Below are 23,942 nucleotides of genomic sequence, written 5' to 3' on the forward strand. Positions count from 1 at the left end.
CGGTTCTTGATACCAGTTACAATTTCGTTGCCGCAATCTGTGCTTGAAACAAATTGAGCACGGAGAAGTGAATACCACGAGTTTTCGTTAAGAACTGATTTTATTGTGGAATATGCAGGGTTTATATATACAATATCTTAAGAACTAATGTTTGTTTAGGTCTAATTATTATCTGTTTATAGTTTACAATGGGTAGCCTTATAATCAATAGTTATCTCATAGTTTATTAGTCTGGACAGTTGTAAAGTAGGATAACCTTATCTTATATCGCTTAAGTTTATGACGCATGCAGGTCCGATCATGCGTTCTGGCAGATGGTGTGAGATCGTAAATGCGCAGCGGTGCCTGTTTGTATAAGACTATCTGTTACCTATCTGCAGCGCACGATTTTCTGCTTGTCTCGAAATAGTACACCCCTCTTGAGTTATAAACCCAGCTTGATATCATATAATGGATTATTTTGCAAAACTAGTAAATAGTGGGACTTACAAAATATTGATTGGGTTTCTAACTAATTACCTAATATGCTATTATTTCTGAATTTAAACCAGGAATTTTTTAATTAAATGTTGTTATTTATAAATCCCAATCCTGTCGTTATTTGCAACATTTAATATAGTATTGAAGTGGTAAACTTTATTATGATAATAAAACCTAATAAAATATTACAAAAACTAAAATAATACAACATTTTCTCAAGCACATTTCGGTGTGACGTGGTGGTATAGATAAACAAAAATATCCTTTTCAAATAGAACAGGGTCCTTAAAGAGAAGTTCTTTAGAGATTTAAATTCAATGTTTAAATAAGCAAAAATGTCCTTTTCAAATAGAAAAGGGTCCTCAAAGAGATATACTTTAGAGATTTAAATTAAATGTTTACTATATAAGGCCTAGGATCCTAAGAAAAAAAAACATAAGTGCTTTAATAGAGTTGAAGCTGTGCCACTTTATTATATAAATGTATTGTAGCAATCGCATTTTTATTTGTTTTCAAGACATTAAATAAACTACCTCTTTAGCACAGGATCAAAAGAGATAGAGAATTTGCCGAATATACATTGAAAGATACGCTTTAACGAATGAACGAATTTTTTTTATGCATTTTAAAGTTAAACTTTGTTGTGATCAAATAAAAATTATAGATTGTTTAAAATAAATAGTTGTATATGGCAAAAAACAAGCTGGTGCAGTCGAATTTTCGGTGCTTTGGTTGACAATCTGGTATATTTTGTATGATATGGTATATTTTGAAAGTAATACTATATGATACCATACCATACCATATACCACTAACGCACTCACTACTCGAACGTTACAATTTCACGTAATTATTCCCCTAACTTCCAAATGCTTTCTCATAAAGATCATATTCTAACATAAACTCGTCGCAACGGCGACTAATCAGCACAAACAAAAATATCCTATTGCATCGATAATTTAAAGTCCAAAGACCACTTAAAACTTTCCGTTGCAATTTGATAACACAGCATAAAACAAGTAAGAAAGTTACAGTCGAGTGTGCTCGACTGTGAGATACCCGCTACCCATTTTTAATAAAGGCAAAATATTGCGGTATCATTTTGAAAATATACCGAAAAAACTTAAAAAATACTAAAAATATACCAAATGGTATGTTTGGTATATCAATATAGTACCGCATTCAAAATATACCATAGACGGCTCAATATACCAGATTGTCAGCCAAAGTAACTAAGACCCCTAGTAAGTAGGCGTTTTTGCCCATACAAAAGTATTTCTTTTATAACTTCGACAATTTTTATCTGATCGTACGCGACCCGAGACGGGGCGATGAAAGGATCGGGGTCGGGGGCGTTTCGTCAGACAAATCCTTCGGAGTCGGGGTCGGGGTCGAGGTCGCTTGTCCCGAGACGCCCTAGGGGTCGGGGTCGAGATCGCTTCTCCCGACACGCCCTCGAGGTCGGGGTCGCATTCGGTCTCGACCTCGAGAGCGTATCGTAGCACGTGTTCGTCATACGTTTTCGCCCTCGATCTACGAATCGTTTTCGATTGCGACCCCGAATGCGAGACCGAATGCGACCCCGACCTCGAGGGCGTCTCGGGACAAGCGACCTCGACCCCGACTCCGAAGGATTTGTCTGACGAAACGCCCCCGACCCCGATCCTTTCATCGCCCCGTCTCGGGTCGCGTACGATTCGTCACACAAATCCCACACTTGTCATTTCCACAGCTAACCCTAATTAAATTGCATCTTTATTACCTCACACTTGACATTTCAATAGGTGACCCTAATTAAATTGCATCTTTATTACCCCTAAATTGACATTAATGAGATGTGACCCTAATTACCACTTCCTTGCACAGAAACTTGATTTGTATAGAAACGTGATATTCCAACTACTGTCCACGAACTTCATCAATCCAGTACCTATTTTACCAGTCATCATGATTTAAAAAAATGTCTTCCGATTTTGTTCTATTTTCAGTTATTGGTTACGAAAGCGATCCAAATAAGATGAAGTGCTAAGAAATTTTTTAATGACATAAGAGTGGAAACAAAATAACATGACCTTTATTGCTTTAATTATGTTGTTTTATTAACTTGATATTTAGGAGTTTTTTTCTATTCCATCCACAAATTCTTGTTATAAAAACATTAAACAAAAAAAATAATAGAATCATAAAGTTTGTTTTGTATTGTCATTGTCACGCTCAAGAAGAGAGCGCAATGATGAACATCAACAACACTCTTGTCCAATTTTACTCCGGGCGCGAAAGCGAGATAGGTCAATCGAAATGTTTTAAGATAATCCGTCTGGTATTCCTTTTCGCATATTGATGAACGTTATTCTTCTGGCATGGGAACCATTTTGACATTGCCATATTGCCACATTGCTACTTATTGATAAGCCCATATTGCCAATTGCTAATTACACATCTTATTTCCCCCTTTTTAAATATATAAATTCCGCATTGAAAGCAATCTCTATGTAAATACGATCCGCCTCCATTATTTCCATTCCACAAGCAAGTGTTCGTACAAATGTGAAAATTGTGACTAAGTTCGTGAGTAGAAATTATGATCAGCTAAGCTACGATTTAGAATAAAACCAGCCGATTTACAATAAGCGATAACGCTGCTCTCGCAAGAGTTGTGAGAGTCAGTTTGCTGCTGCTTCGTAAAGCTCATCTGTGTTAAACTAGACAAGACGAATTACTCATTTAGCTCTTTTTATATTTGTGTATAGATTATATAAGAACCAAACTCATACTATACGTTTTCGTATAATCAATTTCAAATATACAATTTTTGAGCTACAGTATATAGGGTGAACTTGAGATTTATTTTAATTGGCGAATATTGTATTTAATTAAATAAAGTGAATCTTTTCCGGCAGGAAATGTATATAACAGGCTGAAGAAGATATTTCCGACCCCATAAAATATATGTATTCGAGATAAGCGACAACTTCCGAGGCGAAATAGCCGTGTCCGTCTGTTTGTCCCTACGAACACATAGATCTCAGAGCTATAATTTTTTGACAGCACTTGTTATTTGAATATACCAAATTCAATATTTAAATATGTTTTCGGTATATTAAGTTTGTACATTTAAATGCACTGTTTTGCTTTTATTGAAAATGAGTTGCGGGTATCTTACAGTCGGGTACACTCGACCTTACCGTTCTTAATTTTCATACTGAGCGCACTCGCATGTTTATACCCGTTACCCATAGGGTAGAAGGGTGTTATAACTTTGTTCCGGCGGGAAATGTATGTAACAGGTAGAAGAAGGCATCTTTTACCTATAAAGTATATATATATTCTTGATCAGCGTCAACAGGAGAGACGATCTAGTCATGTTCGTATAAACACCTAGATCTCAGAGACTATATGTTATGTTTGCAGGCAATCAAGTTTGTTTCAAATTGTTGCCACGTCTACTTTCCACAATGCTAGAATTGCGAATTTTGGTACATACAACAACTATAGTCTTTGTGATTCCTGAATACTAGGAGTCTTAGTTGCCTTGACAATCTGGTATATTTTGCACTCTATAGTATATCTTGAACGTAGTACCACATTGATATACCAAATATACCATATGACATTTTAAAGTAATTTTGTGGTTATTATTTTAATATATTTTGATAATAATACAGCAATATTTTGCTTTTATTCAAAATGGGTAGCGAGTATCTCACAGTCGAGCACACTCGACTGTAGCTTTCTTACTTGTTAAAAATTGGTATACAAGAATATATTATTTTCCATCAGAATAGAAATTGAGTTTGATTAAGCTTTCATGCATGCACAGAGAGATTAATTAAAAAAAATACGAACGTAATCAATACATAATATAGGTCAAACCGCTTAACCTCCGTCGCAAATTCATTATCAGTTCGTTGTGGAGTCCTCACAAGTAATAGCTATTTTTCGCATTTTACTCGTTATGTTGGAAAAACTCATATTATTATGGAATAATCAAATGGTTTTAAGTTTTATGGAGCGATGGAACACAAGTATTCTTGAATTTATTTGCTTGGAAATGTTGCGATACTCTTATATATAAAATACTTACGAATTAAAGAGCGCATACCATATAGAATGAATCGAATTAATCTCGAATTAGTGATTATATTATTTCAGATTGCTTTTATTTCCTTTTCGCTTTTGGTTTAAAGACCAATTTGTTAAACGCACTAACTACGGTTACAGATACAAATAAATTTAATAATATATAATTAAAATATTTATAATATGCATATATCTACGTATGTATATAGAGACTTCGCGCTTAACACTTATGGCCGGGCGTTAAATATATTAATTTTATATACACAATTTTTATATAATACCCCATTCATGCCTGAGATAAACGAGAGAGTTCATTTAATTCAAACTGAAATTCCAATTTATGCCGAACTATTTACAATAAATGGGGTTTGTTCATATATATTTGTTGAATCAGGTAAAACTTAAAGACAAAGGAGCAAATGTTTTTGTGGTGTAAAATTAAATATGACCTAAAAGTAATTACATGTCTATGCAATAGGAGGAGTACAGAATATGATGATTATGACTTGTGATCCACGCGCTTTTGATAAGTGTATAGCTGTCTGTCGTTATCAACTGATTTGATAGGAACATGCGCCCTAATGAATACACATTGCTTTTGTCTTACAAATAATACGACAATATGTGTGTGTGTTTGTGTGTGTGTTAAATTATATGTATGTATATATATATATATATATATATATATATACGTATGTAGTGTGATTATTGATTTACGTACGTAGATGTATGTATGTATGTATGTGCATGAGGTGTATTCATAAATTATTTTATAGATGATTTTCAGTCAGTAACATTTCACCCAAAAGACCTACGCATTGAGTGCGCTGTAGGACTTCATGGATCGCTCGATATTAGCCCACTAGCTCCGGCCTATTAGCGATCTGTGGCGGATTGTTGGATTCTGCAAGAATAGATATTGGATTGTATTAAATAAGAATCAGTCGGAATCCTTAAAAGATAACATTAAACGAGATGTTAGGGACAGATAAAGCGATCGCATCACGAATTGGGCAGCATTAACATTTCTACGAGAGCGTTTTTGGCGTTTTTGTACGTGTATATGTAAATGTGTATGGGTATGTGTGTGTTTGTGTGTAGGTATTATGACTATGGGATCACGGAAGTTTGACCTTCTCAACATGGTTTTCGGTTAGTTTCAACCAACGACAAACAAACGAAACGAAACAGAATTTGGACAATTTTGGTAAAAGCCACCTACCGAGAACATTTGGCCGAAATAAGTAGGTAGCTACAAATACTAGGAGTCATAGTGGCGTGGTTAATGTTGTCACGCACGCTCTCGCAATGCAATATCGGTGCACATGACCAGACACTCCGAATCGAAGATATCTTTCTTGTTCTCGCCTGGCGCCAGTCTCAATTCTTTAGCTAATGTTGAGAGCGGCGCCAAAAGTGTACCGAAATCGAAGTAAAGATTTTAGAATAGTAGATTGGACTTGGCATACCCCGGGGTATTTGCTAGTTTAGTTTAATGCTTACCCATAGACTCTTGAGCGGCTCTGCGTCTGTCCTTGATCACATAGCATGCGGTGAACAGGAAGAAAATTCCGCCCAGCACTTCCACAAAGGTCGTGGAGAAAAGTGAATACTGTAGCGCCTCGAATTTGATAACATCCTCCGAACTCTGTGGGTGGAAGGTAGAAATTTACTTAATATACGAATTACAAAAAAAGTGAGATTTACTTACGCCTACTCTTGGGCTGAATGACATGTCTTTGAGAGTGTTGGTGACGGTTTCCGTTGCGTTTTCCAACACTTGCGACATGCTCTGGAAGCTCTGATTGCTGATCATCTTTGGCTCCGAGCTTAGATGGTTTTTAATTGCAACGGATATCTAAAGTTAGAAAAGGTTAATTAATCAAATTGTTCATTCCTCGTTCATTAGTTTTACTTACTGCGCCCACCAAATACGGACTGCCGGCATCGCCCAGAGCATGTGAGATTAAAATTTGGAAGGCTTCGGCAGTTGAACGGCGTGTGGGCACCACCACATACTGTATATAGCAAGAGGTTCAATTAGTGATGTACTTTAAAGTGATAAAGCTAAACAAGCAGTGTTACCGACAACAACAACAAGAACAACAGCATTAATTAGAATAGCAAGTAGTTACAAGCAGTGCCAATAAGTGAAAGATGTGCAAAAGCCACAGTCAAAAGTTCTACAGCTTCGAAAGCTCTCAAGAGATGGCGCCACTTCAGTACAAGGTCGTAGCGGGGACGCCAATTGGGTTTGCGTCGCCGCTTACATTAATCGAAAGTGGGAACAGCTGGCTTATGCGCGCATGGGAACAGTTCTAACCGACCGACCGTCTGCTGCGACTGACCGAAACAAAATGTTCGACTTTGACTGTGGCAATTTGTTGTCTACATTTTCGCAAAAGTTTTTCTTTTTACAACAAAAATCAAATATCTACATTAACTGTTTACTGTTATAAACAAAAAATAAATGTGTGTGTACAAGGGATATGTGTGATGCAAGGTGTGAGCGTGTTTAGAAAAGCAAAAAAATAAAATAAATATAATAAGCAAAGAAGCATTTAAAATATTCGATATCCATTGCAATAAAATAAAGCTAAATCATAGGCGAGACTGGTTACCACTACGTAAACAATAACAAAAGCAAACTACAAGCCTAAAATGTACAATAATAAATACTACGGCAATGCGATGGCGCCACTTCTCAGCTCTTTTGGACCTGGTTAGATAATCAGCGCTGAGAACGAAAGGCCAATTAAAATTTGGCTATTTGCGGAGCAAACGCAAACGCAAACAGCTGAGGAAGCGAACGCACATTGCTCATACGCCGCGTAGCCAAAGCGGAACTGATGCGCGCCCCAAAATAGTCCAAGCTATTCTAATATGCCTCAGCTGATGATCAGCTGAACAAAAAATGAGGTTGTGCAACTGTTTGTTGAAACGTGACTGACACATAAATAATCTCTCCCATTCCAAAGGAATGTCTAGTTCAAACTCATCGCTCGGAATGAAATGGTGGAGGATGCAAAATGTTTTTTGGGGGAGGATGCAAGAATGAATGTGTAATGTAATTTCTGAATTTCTTTTCAGTATAGCACCCTCAGGGGGTTTGACTTCTGTTTTGGGGGTGGTTATCTCCCCCAATTCCATGTGCATAAGAATGTGATTCAACTGCAGGCGAGTCTGCTCGACTTTGAGATACCCGTAATAGGTGATTTTCATTCTATGAACTGATTTTTGTATAACTTTCAAGTTTTTTAAGCGATTGTAATGAAATTTTGGGGATTCAGAAAGTGATTAGTATTATTACGAAAAATAAAGCAATGTTTCCAACATTAGCTACTTACTACAATCTATTGGATCTTGAACAGTTTTCTCATTTCAGATATTATTGTAATATAATTGATCCCGCTGCTTGTTACATTTTTAATTGCACCATTAGACCCTTCTACCTTTTTCATAGCGGGTATCAAAGCTAAGGAAGTCAAGGAGGATGAGTTTAGGGGGAACTTTCACCAATAAACAAAATGAATGCACCGCAACCAAGTAATGAGGCTAAGGGTATTAGAGGGTGTGTCTATGTGTGTTTGGAGTAAGCGTGGCGTGTATGTGTGGGATATTGTGGTATTATAACAGTAAAAAGTTAATAAATGTTTACACACAAATTCAATATTAACTAAAGTGCAAAATTACGAAAGCAAAAAAAAGTGTACATTTTTATACAACAATTTGGTGATAGTGGTTACAAAATTAAATTTGTTAGCAATGTGTGTTTTATCATACATTCTTTCGATTGGTTTGGTTTTCGTTGTATGCGTTTCTCTTACCAGCAAAATGTCCGCAACAATTGCCCAGTTCATGTTTAAAGCTAATTGACCGAAAAAGATTAATACATATGTGACAGCCGTTTGGCTGGAAACAATCAAACAGGCGCCGGTCAAAAGCGGAGCGCTAAGCAGCAGGCCAACGGCACAGATGACTGGATCGGCGGTGGGGAAGCGTTTCCTTAGCTTTTGCGATAGAACTGAACCCAGCGGCACGCCCAGCAACCCAGCGATCATTGTAATAAGGCCAAACACGAATGAGACTCTATTGAACGGATGGCGGGTTAACAAGAGGCAAAAGAGGCAGGCAAAAAAAAACGGTTAACAAAATGTGTGTTAAGCAAAAAAGGGAGCTTTTAAAACTGAGACTGGGACAAATAGTTAGTTGCTGTTGCTGTTGCACTTGCTGTTGCTGCTGTCGAGAGAGATGCTTACCAGCAACATGTCGGCGACAATAGACCAGCTCAGATTGAGCGTAACCTGCGCAATGAACACAAAGATGAAGCACATCGTGCCATTCGTCTGTGGCAAGATGAGCGCGGCAAAGACCATGGGCGCCGATATAAACAATCCAACCGCACAGATGTACGGATCACAGTTCTCGATGCGACCGCGCAAACGCTGGGCGAGCACAGATCCCAATGGCACTCCGATGAGGCCAGCGCCCATTGCGACGAGTCCAAATTTGTAGCTAACACTATTCGTTTAACGCAACAACAACAGATTCAGATGATGTGATGTAAAGGACTATTCTCAGAAAGGGTCGCACTGTGCAAGGACTATACTTACTCATCCAGCTGCAGGTCCTCGTTGCCGGGTTGCATCCTGAGACCCATGTGGATGTAGGTTGGTCCCCACCAGGCGAGTGCACCGGCCACAAAGGCCACGCACGTGAACCCGGCCGTGGAGAGCATAAACGAGCGATTCTTCACCAGCTCCTTGACGTCGGTCAGGAAGGATGTGGGCTGCAGATTGTGCGATGCCTCGCTGGCGCCACGCTTGGGATCCTTGATGAGGAAGATCAGCACGACGGCGATCAAGCCCAGAATGGGAGTCACACGCAGTGCCCAGCGCCAGTTGTTGGCCAAATGCGCTGTCTTTGAGCCAACAATGTAACTGCGTGTATAGAAATGGGCATAAATTAGTTGTTGAGGAATTGACGAAGTGCCATTGCATTGGCAGGCAATTGCATAAATGTTTTTTTGTTGCGGCCCCAATTGACCCCACTTAAGTGAATTCCACTTAATTGAGTTTAAATTTCGCATTTGATTTGCTATAAATAACTAAAGCACTAAATTTATGTGCAATTAAACTTTCAACTCAACCCCGTAAGTGATCAAATCATCAACAGCGAACACAGCACAGCGACAGCTTCTCACGCGAGAACAGCCAAAAGTCTGTGGCAGGCAAACACGTGACTACGCGGAACTAGACAGCTGATAACAGAGCAGCGACTTGTCTTATCAGGCGAGTAATCATAATCGTAGCCTCGTCTGCGCAACTATCTATGTGGCACACTTGCTGAGATAGATTACCCCCCGAGTTATGACTAGACTACCAATGACCTGTATTCGAAAGTCGCCTGCAATAATTGTTTCGAATCGAATATGACACTGTGATAAGGTTCTAACAGTACTTTTATGTTCATATTTTATTGAACTTTCTGGACTTTGATTTAACAACAATACTATATTTTGATTGTACAAGGAATAATCATTTAAATATGAAAGCATCAACTATGCTGATAAGGTCTGTTTATATTCTGTACTTCTTAACAGTTGCGCTGTGTTTAAATTCAATTCAATCATTTGAATAGGAAAGTACTTCTATGATAAGGTTTAAAAGCTGTCTGTTAGCATTCTGTTGGTTCTGAGTTTCTCATTTCAAATAGAATAGGTTAGCATTTTGTTGGAAGTTGTTAAGGATTCAGAAATTTTGAATTTAGCTTGTAAATGGAATATTTTCCGAAAGATAAGATCTGTTAAAATACCGTTTATTTTCTTTAATATTTCATAAATATGCTGTCTATACTTCCTACTGTCTTTCTTTATAGGATTCTACTTGTCTTTTTAAAACTGCTATTTTAACCATACTATATACTCTATACCCCATTTGACTATATCTTATTTCCATTTGTTGATAACTCACCCGAGTCCCGAACCTACGGGTATGGCAAAGTAGAAGAGCGCCAGCATTTGGGATCGCACGCTGTTCACGAACAGATCCGAGATGATCGTTGGCGCTATTGTGCTGTAGGAGGCCTCGCCGATGCCGACCATGGCACGGAAGGTGAGGAACCATCCAAACTGATGCATAAACGAGCCCAAAATTGTTGTTGTTGACCATAATGTGACACCCACGGCCATAAGCAGGCGACGTGGATAGCGATCTCCCAGATAGCCAAAGAGGGGGGCAAACACCATATACGAGACGACAAAGGCTGTCTGCAATAATCCCGCTCTATCGTTGTCTATACCGAAGTCTGTCTTTACATCAGTTAGCACACCTGCAAGAAAGAGAGAGAAAAATAAGAAAGATATAGTTTACTCAAGTGCTGCTGTTAGTTAGTTATAGATTAGCGCGTGATTGTTAAATCTAGTATATAGCTAGTTGCTGGGTCTGGTGTTGCTAATTGCTTAGGTAAACGTCGTATCCATATAACGAATGTTTTATGTAAGTAAGCGATCGACGAGAGAAACTATTTGTGCTTAACCTTTAATGGCCGCCCATTGAAATAAGGTAAACTTTAGTAGTTGCCTAATTACTGTTAACCTGCTGCCCTTAACAGCACTGTTAACATTCCCATAGCAGCAGTATTGATGTTGCTATGTTAAGAAATACTAACTGTAACATACTTAACATTTCATAATGGCACTTCAATGTCAAAAGGAAAGCTAATTTGTGCCTTGTCTAAATACCATCGAATGGCAGTGTAAACAAATAAAAGTAAGCAAATAATTGGTAACCTTATTCATATCGCAATTATTTTCAATTATCAGCTTGGCCAATGTCGGGCCAATTTGTTGATAAATATAATATATCAGTTTGTTTTGTTTCTGCCAGCATTGATAAGAACAAACAGAACTGAAATCACGAATTCAGCCAGAACATTTTATAAAATATGCATATGATTTATCATTTCCAGCTGGTTTTCCGTATGCGCGTGCTCGTATTTCCGGCTGATCATCTATCTATATATATATTTGACTGTATTTATATATTTCTCATTAACTGGCGGATATGCAAGTCACTTAAATGGCCATAAATTATATTGTCAACACGACCTAGACAATAACTGTTCATCGCTTAAAATTTGAAATCAACGTTGCGTTTATTATGCTTGAATTTCCTATAATTAACGATGCACAATCCAAACGAATTTTTATAAATACGTGCATTGGCCTTTAATAACTGCCCACAGCTAACGGCATAAGGTTCTATGGGTGCGTAAGCACTCACCAAATAATATGGCGAAGATATAAACCCAAAAAAAGATTCGTTAGTCAATGAATTGTGAGAAATATCGAGGGGAAGGCCGGCCGCAAGAGCCGGCATTAGCAATATCAATAGCAGCACACACCAATACCAATTCCAATATTAATACCAATACCATTAGTAACATTAACACACCAGCAACGATAATACAGCTTGGCCGAAAAGCTCAACAAGTTGTGACCGTCGTTCGTTGAGCGAGCGACAGAGCGAGCACGAAACGAACGCTGCGCTCGACGTGGCACGAAGTCAAACGAAGTGAATCAGCAGCCACCGCAAACGGTCGGCTGACGTTTTATGTTTAATTATTTCATTTTCTGGGTCTTTTGCACATTTCGCTTTTGAGAAATTTATCGTACGATTTTTTCAACCAATCAGCGCGTTTGTTTGGCCAGTGACGTAACGATACGAGGACGCCAACTGAGCAGCGAGCGCCACGCGATAAAAGCAATGTGGGGTGTGTAACATTCATACATATGTACGTATGCATCCATACGTTGTGTTGGTCTCTCTCAACGCCTGCATTGGTGAGTGCGTGTGTTTGTGAGTAAGAGCTTCGATCCACAAGCGTGCGGGCGCGAGTGTGTGGGTGTGTACATGTAAGCTAGCAAACATGTACAGGCAAAAATTTGCAAGTTTCGCCCGTTCACCCGTTTGTTTATGGCATTTTTAGCATTGTGCTGTCTTCGTTGTTGGACGAACGGAGGAGCATGAGAGCCAAGATTGGCAGGGGGCCAGACGTCGCGACGAAGGCTTGGTGCGTTGTGTTCTTGTTGTTGTTATTATAAGTGTATACCAAATACAATATTGCGAGAGAGAATCGACATATTTTGCCGGTTATAGAAACTGGAGAGTAATTCGAGAACCAGTTTTGGTTGTTCTCGCTCTCGCACTCTCTTTCTCTCTGTTGCTCTGTTCCCATTGTTCGCGTTCGCTCGCACTCAGACTGTCGGTTACATTTTGTCAGACGGAACTTAAGCGCTTCCAGTTAGTAGCAGACACTTGACTAGCCGCACTTGGAGACTAAGAATGGAGATATTGCAATATTATACATGGAGTGGAGACATAAAACAAGTCAAGCAGCTCTCTGGCTCATTAATATGAATGAAAATGTTTCTGGCAATTCTGATTGGCCTTGAAAAGTCGCGCGATCTGCAGCGTCAGTTAAAAGGCTTCTTCAGAGCGTTAACTGATGTTATTAATAAACAAATTTCCCCTTTCGTTTTATTTCGGGAAAGCTTAAAAGACTTTCATTTGGAAAAAGTAGAAATCGCTTTAAGCAGCTCTGCGCGCTTCGATTATCATAGACAAAACCGACTGACCGACCGAACGATCGCAGCCTCTCATTCTCTCCTCTTCTCTCCATCTCTGTCACTCTCAAAGTGTTAACTTTTCTATTGTTGCGGTTGTTTTAGTTGTTGTTTTTGCTTATTCAATTTGTGCTTTTTACAGGTTGTTGCTGTCGACACTTGTCGTTTGTCTTTGTGCGACGGTCATTGACATAGAAAACAAAAACGAAAATGAGAAATGCGAAAAGAAAAAAGGGAAATAATGTAAAATGCAGCTAAAAACAACACGATGTCAACATCTGACAGTTTTTGACGGCAATGCAAATCACAAAATCGGAACAAGCATTGTACGAAAATTACGAAACGTTAAACAAAATTGCAAATGTTTATTTAGTTGTGAATATTTATGTATAAGGTTCGAAGAGATCACAATTATACAGGAGACATACTCTGCTTATATTTAAATATAAATATATATACATATATGAAAACTTATTTAATAATTAGGTAAAAGACGCCCCATTTCAGTGAAATTTTGATTGAGGTCGCTGTCAAAACGAAAGTTTTGAATGGGAATTTCAATTTCGGTTACATTTTGCAATAATTTAAACAAAAGTTTGACAACAGTTTCAATTTTGTGTTATGCAAATTGAAATAAAGCGACTGAGGGAATAAAATTTGAAATATTATTATCTATTGAATGATACAATGGACAGCGTTCCAAATATTGAATAGTAAAACATCACGTAATACTTTAGCAAGTGTTTTTTTTGTTTTGGTCAGAATGGTCAGTATCACTGCTTTTAGTTTTCTTTTCTCATTTATTTTTTGAATTTCAAATTCCAACTGCAATCGACCACAAATTGTTGACAATTATTGCACGAGTATTGTTTGGGGGAGGCATTAAGGGGTGTTTTGGAATGTTGCCAAAAGATTACGTAGAGAAGCATCAGGCAATGCATGGCCTGTTTTCAAAATATACACAATTGTATACAGATGTCTGTCTATATATATTCACAGTATTATATAGCTAAGCAAGCATATTCACACACTTATATTTAAATCTATATCACTGTTAGCTGTTTTGGGAAAACAGCGAACAAAGTTCACTGTAAATATATAATATAACATATATATAAATGTAGTTTGTCAACAATTTGCATCAGCAGATATTTTGCTGAATGAATGAAACACCCAAAATTGTTTTGTTGGGGAACGTGAATTACAAATGAGGCGGCAATGAGAGGATTACCCAGGCAACGAAATATCAGGCGATAAAATGTGGCTCGTGTCATGCGATTATTTATAAAATCTGAGATCATTTGTACTACAGTGGGGTCAAAGTGGGAGACTTTGAGGCCACGGCTCACGCTTTAAGTTATAATTAAACGTATATCATTAAACGAAGCAGACATCAGGCGATGTTTTTTGAGCAAAGCGTATGTCTGTCTGAATGTGCCATAAAAACCAAAAAAAAGTTTCGCCACATTCAACGCAGTTTTGTCGAGTACGATACGATTATGATAATGAGCATGTCGTGGCCGTGTGTCGCAACATAATAAATCCAAGCACAATCGAAAATTTGCAACATTGAAGGTTAACCAACCAAATTTGACTATAAAACGTATGCCACTCACACAATTTAGTTTGAGCTTGTTCTGGCCACGTGCCCTATCTATGTACATACATATGTGCATTGCTAAATGCAATTTATTCCACGTTTGCTAAGTTCAACTGCAGATAAGAAGCAAATAGTCGTAAATTGTGCGATAACCGATAGCTCTTATCAACTGTTATCAACTGCAACCGCATCCGAACTAATTGTTAACGAGCCGATAACTTGAACAAACAAAGCCCCACACCCAACGGCTACAAGATATAACACATAACAGCAACGACTCACTATCATGTTAATGCCATGTTAAAGCACTGTTAATCTACAGATTTCAGTGGGGTCCCGAGAGGTTATAAGCTCTTTGCACTGCTTTAACCTGTTGATACCTAATAACCATAAAAACAAATGCAAGGAGAATGAGAAAAGAGCATCACATCATCTTCTGTTTGTTTTGGCAACAATGCCCAATAAGCAAATGCAAGTAAACGAGAGTGGAGAGAAGAGTTAACTAATTACCCCCACGCCCGAATGACAAACAAAGTGGTGTGATACGATGAATACGAATATGAATGTGAATCATGAATAAGCGTATAAATATCCCGCATGACGCTCAATCTGCATATCGCGTATGAGTTCGCATAATATAAGTATGATAAACTTATCGCTCAATTTGTGTAAATTATTATTATTATTATTATTATATAGTATGTAGAATAATATAATTTCCTGTTTAATGCGCGGTCATGAGTCTCGGACAACTTGATTTCGATTAAAAAAGAATCATACGATTGTTTGTGGTTTGGTTGGTAATTAAGGGCTTAGTAAATGTGCAAGTCAATTAAGAAAGCTTTCAGGGGCTTAAAAAGTACTATAATTGTATTGCCAAAATGCAAGAGTATTGGTTAACGACTTTCTCGAATGTTGTTTGCCCTTGGGTTGCTTGCAGTGTTGCCTCGCACTGTTATCATCAATGACAAGTGTCATTGGTCATGTTGCAAATGTGATGATTAAGCTGAAAAGTTCAAGTTTAAATTCAACAGACAAAAAGCACAAAAAGGTTGAATATGCAAAACCGGAATGCAAAATTCTAAAATACAGTGCAGAAAGGTTGCCATTAATTAAAAATAAACACCCATAAATATAGTAGATTTCACGATGATTAAGTGGAACGTGGAGATGTATAATAAGTGTACCTAATCAGGCCATTTGTGCAACTGGTTTGAGTATTATTTGCCATGAAATGAGCTAGCGTAATCTTTCCCCATAAACAAGTTTCCAATTATTTTTCCTTACAGAGTCGAGATTGTAAAAAAAAGCTGTGATTCACGCAATGATCACGCCATACGATTAAAATAGTTACAAGTAAACACACAATTGTAACTGATCAAGCAGTGGAGTGGCGAGTTTCTTGACGAGTATTATTCGACACTCTTTATAAATATGTACTTTATGAAATTTCTTTTCGATGCGATGCAGACCTAGAATAAACAGTCTCCGATCACGAGGAACATTTGGAGTCGAAATAATACCCGCATAGCCGTCGAGACGGATTTGCGATATCGCACCATGTCAGGCGGTTATTTCGCATAATAGTGTTAAGATTTCACGAAATTTGACTAGACCAGTGATTGATTGTTGAGGAGTAAGTCGTATCATGGTGTGATATACAGAAAATAATGTGAGTACACGATAAGAGAATTCTATTAGCGCAGGTCGTATGATTCAAATGTAAACTGTGATTACTCATCGGAAAGCTTGTTTATGCCGTGATATTCCGCTGTGCGCAATTCTCACACGCAGTCATAAAAATAGCTCAATTTAGTAGCTGTGACGTAACAAAATTAATCCAACGTATTACCTTGCGTTATCTTTATAAACAGTGTTTAGAGAGAGAGAGAGAGAGAGAGCAATGAAACACGCGATGATAACAACATCAACAAAATCAAGCTAGAACTTAAATGCGCCTGCGCATCCTTCTCTTTTGAAGCAGTGGATGTCATGTGGGCTTATGTACATTATAAAGACTTCAAGACACCGATAGAAGAGAGAGGACTTAGTTTATTTTTAAAGAAGAGTAGGATCACCCTCTCGTAAGAGTGGATATCATGTATTTTTATACGCATAATAACGCCCTCCTGTAATTCCGCGAATTTCGAGCCGCGCGAAGAATTTAAGAGTGTGGCAGGAATTGAAAGAGAATAATTCTAATACGATGCACATGCAAGCGTTCCATTAATTTAGTAGGGGCGCTCTCTTTATAAGAACAATAGCTCTTTTTATCTCCAATTAGAGAAAGTGATGTTGCTGATGGGCAATTTAAGCGTTGCATGCGTGACCCGCACTCTTTGCATTTGATGCAATTGCTCTCTAATCGAATTAAATGAACCCAATTGAACTTACCCGCAATTGTGAAGCGATCCATGTAGTTGATGAGATTGACAAAACAAAGGACGCCAACGGTGAACCATTGGCTAACGGTTATGGCGCGGGGTTGTGTTGGCACGCTCTCGTTGCCTCGTAGTCGCTCCATCGAATCGAAATCTGATGCTACGAGTTGTTGTGACGAGTATGTCGCAGGCAAACCGTGTGGCTCCAAACCGGCAACGTCATCGTTGCTGCCACTGCTGCTACTGCTGTTGCTCATCGCCGGATTATCCATGGCTGCCGCGGCAGTTGCAAGCGGTTGATAGGCCTGATGGTGTTTCTGCGACATTCACGTGCCTCTTGTTGCACTTCTCTCTCACACACACACACTCTCACTGGCAGCGGGACAACAGCAAAACACTGAAGTCGAAAGTTTACTCAGCGAATTTGATAGCAAAACGTTGCCGCAAAGTATTGTATGTGTGTATATTTTGCAGTCTCTTTTGACTCTCGTTTACACACAAAAAAACACTCACTCGCACACACACACACGCACGCTTAATATGCCGCGCAAACACACGCGATGCACGAGCACGAAGAAACTGTATAGGAAGCGAGAATGTGGAAATATGTGTTGGTGGCAGATTTCTATTCGCTCGCTCACTGTATAATACAAAAATTACTCTTTGGCAACGTTTCAAATCCCTTATAAATATATATAGCTTATCACTTTTGTTCTTGCACACGTATTTATTCTTCAATTAGCTTTTTAAAATGCTTATATACTCTAGAATGCACTGTTGACTAATCGAATGCGGCGTTTACTTTTTATATGCATTTGCAGTGCTTCGATTTTTATTTAATATGAAGTCCGCGACACGTCTGCATTCACTCAAAAACTAATTGGACTGAGCTTTTATAAGAAAGCTATTTTCTTCAACATCTGTGGTGGAGTGTGACCGCAAGCAACATTTCAAACAAATACATTTCAAAGCCAGAAAAATATACCAAAAAATACTAAACTCCAACACAATTTCAGGCTGGCAACACTTTTCAATGTAAACGAGTATTTGTTTTTAAATAAATTTTTTGTGCGCGACGTTGAAGTCGTTTTAAATCCAACTGCTGGTATACCTAATTAGTATATAAATTAAAAAAAAATATTGTGCATTTAATTTAAAAAAGGCAATAGTATTTTGTACACAAGGGAGAATTATTTGTATTTATTAATTCATAAAATTATAATTAAATATAATTTTTTATGTAATATCAATATATATACATAGATTTTTTAGTTAACCCACATGCTTGCCTTGGAACAACAAGATATTATTTTGGGACATAATAAAGAATGCAAACGGATGTCTAACGAAGAAGCGTTTGCGAACGAGCATCGATACTGCCATTATACGAAGTCCTGAGGTTATTGAAAATTAATTATTAGCGGATTTAGAGAGCGTTTATTACAAGTCAAATAAATTCATGATTAGTATTAAAACAATAGAGATATTATAATATTGGTTGCCATCATGGGAATGCATTGATATTAGATCATACATATCACATTTAAGGTTTAAGTAACTTCCCAGCAAAGAGCACAGTTCTTTGCCTATCGGTGATATAGTAGTTAAATGGCCGATCTGCATAGAATCGATTGGGCTCCTGTGGCATCATGGGCATGGAGAACCCAACCATGATCATAGCTGTTAAAATGACAGAGATACATATATACAAAACAAATAAGATTGTAGTATAAATTTTGATTATGATTGTCCAAGATATAATGCGAAGATATTGGTTAGCGTGTTAGTTTTCTAGCGTTTTGATGATATATAAGTGCACCTATATAATTTACCATTAATATGAGAGTTGTAATAAAGTACACAATATGAAAAGAACTGTATTTAATTACGATTTTTAATATTGAGTAACAACAAACTTTACATATGTAGAGCTAGTCATGCTGTTTAAATGATTCAATTAAGGTACATACGTAATTAAAGTACATCATTTATACTGTAATGACTATAGACTATATATAGTACTATAAAGTATGGAAATATTTCTCAAAATTGTTACATTGCTTGCCAGCAAAGAGAACTGTATTCATTGCATTAATAATGTAATAAGAGAATGGATGATCAACAAAGAAATCCAGGGGCTTCGTCAGTTCGAATGAGAATTTACCAGTAGCAACCATTGCCGTGAAAAATAGACAAACCAATAAAAAAAAAACACACATACGACATGCACCGATGTTAAGTTTTGAACAAATGGGGTCAATTAATCATTAATAATGTAATTGAAATAATTTAATTAAGCTAAAAATACAACATAAATGAACCTGCCCGATAATCGACCAAACTAGATTGCGTTTGAAGACTCTGTTTTAATACTTTTATTATTATCACAAATAGTTGTAATACATGTCAAAATATATATTTCGCAGTTTGAAATCATAAATCAAATATTTAGATAACATCTGGAAATTGTTGCTTTTTGCCGGCAAAAAGGATGAGTCCCTGTTTATTGGCAATATAGTAGAAAAAGGGTTTGTTTGCATAGAAGATCATGGGTTGTGGTTCAAAGTTAAGGGACGTAATGCCACACATGATTACAGCTGTAGAATTGGAAGACATAAAACATTTGGATAAAAAGTCCATTATTAAACATATACGATATAATGCAAAGTGTGGATTGATGGATGGTGAACTTAATACTAAAAGTTACCACGATTATTGCAGTTAATATTGGTATACGATTGTAACAAGCAAGATTTATTATTCTATAAAAATACCCGTAATTTAAAGTTGTTTTTATAAACAATTATATCTATTTGCGATGCCATCAAAGCTCGTCGCGTTCGTTGAGTTTTGGGGCACAAGAGGCGGAAGTTCCCGCTTCGAGCCGCACAACGGTGCCCAAGAATAATGGAAGACTCTGCTGATGGACCAGCATATAGATGAATGGATGATCTGCATGGAACTCGATGGGTTCCTCGAGCGATATGATGCTGCGTTTGGTACGCACCACCACGCCTACCAAATGAGAACAGACAAGAGTGAAGAGACAACGTGAACAAACGTGAATAAAGAGGCATGCAACCTCAACGTGCAACACAATGATGGAATGCAATTGAAGAAATAGCAACAAAACTTTTAAAACTTACCGGTGGCTGCAGCTGCCTCAGTACCCTTCTCATTCACATCGATAAAGGCCTTGTGAATAATTTTCGACACCTTCAATTCCTCTGGACTCTGGAGCATATTGCTAAAGTCCGCCTCATTCGAGAACAATTGAGTCATACCCAACTATTGATAGTTTCAAGTAGTGGATTAGTGAAGTTCATAATTTAACTAGGGCTTATCCTGAACTCACCTGCTTAAATGTCTCTGATAACTCCACCTCGAACTCGGATTTAAACTTCGGCAGTTTAACAATCACATCGGTCGAGTAGAGTGCTCCCGTGATCTGGGAAAGGGGAGTGCTGCGAAGTTTCTCCTCCAGTTGTGATAGACCAGTTTTGCTATTCGGCAACACGATCAGCATGGACAAGTCCGAGTCTTTGTAGGGCAATTCTAGTGCTGTGGCATCCAGATCACCTAGGTTCGCATATCGGAAACGTTTCTTCAAGTTCATCATGGGTACTTCAATGCTATCAGCGTCGTTCAAATGGAAAGGTTCATTGCGGGTATCACGTTCTGGGAATTGATGCACCCAATTTCCCTTGAAGTGTATCGCATTGATCAGCACCAATCTCGAATCCTTATCCAAAGCACTGGGCGGAACGAGATCTTTTATCAAGTTGTTGGTACGCTGTTCAACCCATGAATTAATTTTGCTTGCAGCCTCAACATTTTTGGCAAAGTCTACGGGTTCGACAGCGGATAGAAACTGTTTGGAGATCAGTGAACTGAACTCATCTTTGAGTTCGAAACCAGTCATTATATAGATCTTGTTGGCAATATGCAGAATGCTACTGTTCTCGTAAGCTGTGAGCACATGGTGGAAACTCTCGGCAATCTGTGCTTCATTATTCGAAATCAGTCCAAGGCCGCGATCCAATTGGGCAGCTGTTTCGCCTACGGCTCCCAGGCGGGCCATGGCTGCACAGGTTTGAATTGAGAAGGGTGAGAAGATGATGTTCTGATTGGGTTTCTGCGTGATCAGTTTGTTGTACACATTGAGCGAGAATGTGGCCAAGCGGCGCGAGAACTCGGCTACATTGTTGCTATCGGGGCTGGTCATACTGTATCTGGATTGATGCTGGATTTGGGCGAAATGCAGAGGTGGCTGTAAAAGCAGAAGCAGCAGAAGAGAGTGTGTCGCCCAGACTGTGGAGGAGAAAAGAGCATTTGAGATGTCGATGTGTGGGATAATAGAATGCGAATGATATCATTATTTTATGTAATTCCCACTGGCTGAGTCACCTCGGTAGATGTTGTTCGTTATCTGGCGTTGTTTAGCCGTTTTGCGTTGTTTGTTTAACTCACGAATTAAATATGGATTTTGTTTCAAGTGGAGCCACCGTATGTGCGTGTCTCTGTTTGTAGCTTTCTCCAATGTTTTGTTTTTTTCTTGATTTTTTTCCGACTCTAAGCGTTTCGCTCTCAGTTCTGTTTGCATTGGCGTCAAATTGCTGACTGAATAAATGCGCTCTGTTCACATTTGTTTTTCCACACAATAAACACAAGCAAACACGTAGTCTCACATACACATACATGTGAATATGTATACAACAGGTTTGGACACTCAGTTCATTTGATTTCTCTTAAAATAACAGATTCTCTTTTGTGCCGTTCGCTCTTTTGTTCAAAAATATTCCGCTCCCTAATATCATACGTATGTATGTATGTTAATCAGCTGATTGTTTTTTGCTTACCACTAATTTGCAAAACTCGACGCATTGTACAATAAATGTTTTCCGTTTTTCAGGATTTAAATAAAACAAACTGCCGTTTAGTTAAATATACGTGTTATTTAAACAGAAGCTCGATTTAGACTGTCGCCAACAAGTAAACAATAATCAATTGTCGACGTTGTACTGCTTATCAATCAGTGAATTTAACACGGTTGTTTTGAACTTACGCTTCATTGTCGACGACATACATACATACATATGTACATATATATAATATATAGAAGATTTAATACGTATGCATATGAATAGTTCCGTGAGGAGGTCCGCCGCGATAATAAATTAAATTTGTTTTTGACATTATTGTAGTTGTATACATATTATACATTAATAGCAATGTATAAGAGTAAATTCTATATAAAAATTATAAAAACTTTATTTTGAAATTAGTTTTCGACGTATTCCGACTTATTTAGGTTTAAAACTACTCATTTTTGGCATTGAAGATCCATATCCATTTATCAAGAGCTATAATAACATAAATTCGACAAGAAAGTTAAAAAAAAATTTGTTGTGCATGGATATTAGTATTTGAATGTTCAAATTATTTGTTTTTTTTTTTGTTTTGAAGGTTTCAGTAATTTTTCCGCAAAATATACTGTGCTGCGCTATCATATCATATAGAATATAAATCTAAACACGACTTAAAAAAGGATCTCTTACCATCCGAGCCATGACACGATCTGAGAAAGCAAAATCTTTCCTCTAGTTTTGCTATTTGGCAACACGATCAGCATGAACAAGTCCGAGTCCTTGTAGAGTTATTGCATTGTAGCGATATCAAAATCATCTAGACTTGCATATCTGATATGTTTTTTCAGAGGTACTTCGATGCTTCGACGTAATTCAAATAGAAAAGCTCATTTCTGCTCTTATCCCGTAATCAACTTATGCTTTCAATTGCGCTTGAAGTGTATCGTGGCATCATTATGGGTTTGATTTGGCGATACATAGGCATAGGGACCGGACATATGCCAAATGTATAGGGCGCTATAGCAACAGCAATGAGTGTTTTTGAGTTTTATCTAGATAAGTAAAATATAAGTTTCGTAATTGTGCACGTATTACTATTAAAATTATGGAAAGGAACAAAAATATATAAATTTAAAATCTTTCATTAAGTTGTGAATATAATATTGGGAAACCAAGTGAGTGACAATTCGCCCTTTTCATTCAAGTCAATAAATGCTTGGTGAATGAATTTCGACACTTTCAGGTTCTTCGAGCTTTGTATCATTCTGTCAAAGTAAGCTTTCAGTCATTCCCTAGAGGTAGTTTAACAAATGGATTAGTTAAGCTAATTGTTAATAGAAGTGTTAATAATTAATATAACTTCTTTAACATTTCTGTCAACTTTATGTTGAGTTCGGATTTGAACTTCGGCAGTTGAACAATTACGTCGGTCGAGAAAAGTGCTTCCATAATTTGAGAAAACGGATTTTGGAAAGCTTCTTCTCCAGCTGTGGCAAACCATTATTGCTATTAGTCAACACGATCAGCAGGGACAAGTCCGAGTCTATGTAGGACAATTCCAGTGCAGTGGCATCAAGATCAAATAGTGTTGCATACCTCAAACGCTTTTCCAAGTTCATCAAGGGTACTTTTATGATTCTGGCATTGTTCAAATAGAAAGCTTCATTTCTGGAGTCAGTATCTGGGAATTGATGCATCCCAGAAGTGCCTGTGATGGAACTTGCATCAGGAGCAGCATGTTTGTCATACTGGCTGTGCCAGAGAGAATCACAAAAATGATTGTGTGAATCTATCTATGTCTCAATGATTGTATTATTTGAATAAATTGCAATTCAAGCAGTGTAAAGAAAGTGGATAATACGAATACTTATTGTCAATGTCGTTCTGCTAATTAATGATTTTTAATG

The 23,942-nt window shown here is 37.7% G+C and overlaps 1 protein-coding gene across 14 annotated transcripts; it reads right to left on the reverse strand.

Moving 5' to 3' along the window:
* Positions 1-4,608: 4,608 nt before the first annotated feature.
* LOC117568149 (protein spinster) lies at positions 4,609-22,147 on the reverse strand. Of its 14 annotated transcripts, none has more exons than XM_052004050.1 (11): positions 22,027-22,147; positions 20,523-21,478; positions 20,314-20,455; positions 10,533-10,890; positions 9,174-9,500; positions 8,820-9,081; positions 6,480-6,578; positions 6,272-6,418; positions 6,064-6,208; positions 5,783-5,952; positions 4,609-5,464 (listed from the first exon to the last, which is right to left on the reverse strand). In XM_052004050.1, exons 1-10 carry the CDS (start codon positions 22,049-22,051, stop codon positions 5,852-5,854), a joined length of 2,562 nt encoding a protein of 853 aa, XP_051860010.1. In that variant the 5' UTR covers positions 22,052-22,147; the 3' UTR covers positions 4,609-5,464; positions 5,783-5,851. The 14 variants fall into 14 exon arrangements, with proteins under 14 accessions (XP_051860010.1, XP_051860009.1, XP_051860007.1 ...); XM_052004049.1 differs by lacking the exon at positions 22,027-22,147 and adding an exon at positions 21,638-21,791; XM_052004047.1 differs by lacking the exons at positions 8,820-9,081; positions 22,027-22,147 and adding exons at positions 8,388-8,649; positions 21,575-21,791.
* Between the last annotated feature and the right edge of the window lie 1,795 nt (positions 22,148-23,942).

The sequence above is a fragment of the Drosophila albomicans genome, chromosome 3 (assembly GCF_009650485.2).
Source record: "Drosophila albomicans strain 15112-1751.03 chromosome 3, ASM965048v2, whole genome shotgun sequence".
In the NCBI taxonomy this organism is placed as follows: Eukaryota; Metazoa; Arthropoda; class Insecta; order Diptera; family Drosophilidae; genus Drosophila; species Drosophila albomicans.